Raw genomic sequence first — 3650 nt, 5'->3', positions numbered from 1 at the left:
GTTCCTGAAAATAATTTGTTCAACATATATTTGTGAAATTATTAGGTGAATGAACTCAGTACACCGACTGTTTGATTTTTCGCGTCTTCAGGTGGTTAGAAGGCCAATACATAGCACGCGTTGACGTGTACAGTTCTTGTGACAAGTGGACGTACGTATTGATAGTGTTTCACACCTTGATGGCCATACTTTTGGTTTATGGTCACCCTTAATGAGGAAAGCATTTGTGATATCAACTTCGGTGTGTCCCATACACGTTAAATTATCGTCCTTAATGAATATTCTTGTCCAATGTGTGGAAGTGAGTGATAAAAGAAATAAAACTTTTGCAACTCATACAGTATTCTTCAGCGAATAAAATCGGTTTGATCGTCTCTTTCGACGGAACTTGGCTTACAACATCATAGTTAGTAAAGTGCTCTTTCGTTTTCCCTTTAGTGGGGTACTTGATAAACGAAAATGGCGAGTTATATGCTCGTTGTAATGTTATTTGGTTTTTGCACAGGAAAGATTGCCAAAGTCGTTAACTGTATGATGTCTAAAACAACAGCGCTTACGGACTATGTGTGACTTCCTTCGTATGTATTTGTCACATGTGCTGAAGAACTTTTCACTTAGCCCCTTAGTGCAAAAGAAAGTGTACAGAATCACAGAGGCTGAACAGAGTTCACAGGCCTTCACCAAGTCCGGGCTACGATGTCGTCATGGTTACTAGACAACCTTTACTACGATAAAATACCTCGAGGGATTTCTTCCCCTGGGTAGTGTAAATAGCACAACTGTTCTTGCTTGCTGAAAATTTACGATCATACGTTCAATTCCTTTGAGACTGGTTCGAACACGACTTGAATAAAGCTGTGCTTTTCCCATGATGTTTATGTTAAATGGTCAATATTCTTGCGTTTTTTAGAATGAAGCACAAATTCCTGAATAGTGACTATGGATACGAGGTGGCTCAGAGAGAAACGATAAACGGTGCGGTCGTCCCTCTCTCTGACTGCTTAAGATTACTGCATGTCGAGAGGATATCGGAAAATGTCGCTTCAGTTGGTCTTCTGAAAAGATGTTTTACTTGTCAAACCAACAAATAAAATTATTTTAAACCGTATATGAGGAATACTTACAATTTTTCATTGAAAAAGTTCCCATTTAACTTGCCTGAGAAAATATGTCTCTATAAGTCCACTGCAAAGTCAGACAGCATTAAAATTGCCGAAAAAATCATTGAGATATCTTGAAAAATCTGCATTCCAGGGACGGCGTTCCATTGTACATGTGTTTGGATAATATGAAAAAGTAGAAATCTATCCGACCGTCAACAACACCTTCTGTTCACACTAAGGAATGTACGGATCAATGATTTTTTCTATTTGGTTTTCAGATGAGAGTATCTGAGTCAGGTATCAGACATGGTGGACTTGCCTATTTCCTCCTGCTAGTTAGGTCAGTGTGCACTGATACGTCACTACCATCTTCTGTCTGGCCTCAATAGTTTGCTTCCCCCATAGGGGGAGATTTCCACCAGGGAGGCATTTTTATTTTGGTCTTGTAGGATTTCTTGCCTGTTGAGGAAAGCCCATGGTAGAAATGCTGAGGAACTGTCGTCATTAGTTCAAGGTCTGCTCGACTTTCCAGACCAATGTTTTGTTTTCTGAGAACCGCTTACATACAGTATGGTGATAGCGTTCTGTGCAGTGTAACAAGAGATCCGTGCATTCTACTGGGGAATATCCTGCTGGAAATATAGAGTGATTGCAGTGTTCTTGTAGGTAGATGAGATGTTTCCCCACAGATTACTAGAGCTTAGCCAGAGCTTAATATAGTCTAAGCTACTGTAGCTGAGTTGTTGGTAACATCAATTTCCCGAAGTGATTTTGGCTAGCTAATATGAGTGCACAGATATGTTGCATTTGTACTATTCTGCCTTGGAAAGTGCACTAGCCTTTTTGGGTGCCAAAAATAAACCCTTTTTGGTCCTAAAGAGATGTTTTCTAGAGGAGTGTAGTGCAGTACAATTGTTGCTTCATTCTAGGAAGTTCTCTGAGTAATATGCATCGTGCTGCATATGCTCTCATACGACCATGATTCAATATGTTCATCTTATCGGAACTGTCAGTCAGTGAACATATCTCACAGCTGAGAGAAAAGTGTGAAAAATACTTTGTTTCTCAGCAGCACAAGGCAAGAAAGAATGTGCCCCAGTCTAAAGTTTGAAACTTCCGTCTGAGTGAAGTAGTCATTACTGGACTTACCGTATAACATAAATGTTCTTCCAGCCCCTTGTAAAGATCACTTGTTTTATTAGCCAGATCTCCAAACCAAGGCAACTCCATACCTGTCATGTAGACTTTTCCACGTATATCAACACCTACAAGCAAAAGACTCAGCACTTATACGAATACATATGATGCCGTCGACAACAACGCGCGCTCAGTATGTCCTACTCAAATGAAGATTATGGGGTTCTGAAATCTGGCAATTCGCAATCAAAATTGGGAGTCCACAAAAACTCACTACACTATATTTCATAAAATCGCTGATTTGAAATATCACAGGCTGTCATAGCACAGGCATGGGATAACATCCGGTTTTTGATAATGTTCACTGCCAAAAAACTTACTTATGTTTTTCGCTAGGGCAGTGAAAAAAAATAAAATACAGTCATTTTCGTGAAATGCACAAACATTTTTGAAAACAGATTTAGTTAGCCTCTCTACTGGTTCATCTTTAGCTATGTAACTCAAACAACCTGGAACATAGGTATCCAAAAATATGCTTAGGTATGCATTCGCTGGGTTACCTTCATTTGATGAGGCGACTGCCAGAAAAAGGCAAACGAAAAGTACGAAACAAAATTCCTGGCCCCAAAACATTATGTTCAAGCGGAGCGGAATCTACAAATGCACGAACGAAAAAATGGAGTTTGAAAATCTTTAGCTTGAGATTCAAATAGAAAAAAAGATGACGGATTGGCTGTAAAATTAGGGTGAAATAAGCTTTGGATTCAAGAATGATGGTTTTAAATAAAAACATAAAGCCTAAATTGTCTTGTACGTGACACGTTTAATAATGCTTAAGGGAAAAGTATCACTAACGAGAATCCTGTCATCTCTAGTAGAATTCTATAAAAAAAGGATTGCTAGATAGAAACGTGATAACTCTGGCTGGTTCTTTGTTCATTTTTTGGAAATCATGCCTTCCCGAAAACAGGTAAGTGACATTTGAAACAGTCCGAGAAACGCCCACAACTGGGTAGTTAGTTTTTTAAATCGGCCTCGTGATTTAAACAAGAGGCTTGAAAAGGCGGGAAAATGAGGGTAGTTACGATGATAAAACTCCATAGGCGCGGATACAACACTCAAAAATTCTAGAACCATCGGAAGGCTACACACCTGGGTATTTGAATTTACGATTGGGCAGCTGACAGAGATGCGTATCACAACTGCTACGTACGGGAAGCTTGTATAAAAGAGAACAAAATAACTGTTTACTTGCTATTGTGACAGCTGTTCAAGCTGACGTCAGTTTCGGTTGTGATATTCTACCGTCGTTAGTCCATCACATTGGCATATTCATTGCTTACCTCTGGAGGTCTTTATATCCGACAATGATGAGCCAAGTAAAATTATCGTTACTGTAGTAACCCTCTT

General features: G+C 39.3%; 1 protein-coding gene across 1 annotated transcript in view; it reads right to left on the bottom strand.

Moving 5' to 3' along the window:
• Positions 1-2894, bottom strand: part of T265_09486 (hypothetical protein) — a gene marked incomplete at both ends in the record, with an annotated part of 5439 nt that extends 2545 nt beyond the window's left edge. The window contains 3 exons of the mRNA XM_009175568.1: positions 558-621; positions 2253-2368; positions 2801-2894. Of these exons, the coding sequence (XP_009173832.1) occupies positions 558-621; positions 2253-2368; positions 2801-2873 (253 nt within the window). The remainder of the gene's footprint in view (positions 1-557; positions 622-2252; positions 2369-2800) is intronic.
• Positions 2895-3650: the final 756 nt, after the last annotated feature.

This window comes from Opisthorchis viverrini (assembly GCF_000715545.1).
Source record: "Opisthorchis viverrini unplaced genomic scaffold opera_v5_278, whole genome shotgun sequence".
Classification (NCBI taxonomy): Eukaryota; Metazoa; Platyhelminthes; class Trematoda; order Opisthorchiida; family Opisthorchiidae; genus Opisthorchis; species Opisthorchis viverrini.
This window is presented reverse-complemented; position numbering and strand designations above follow the sequence as displayed.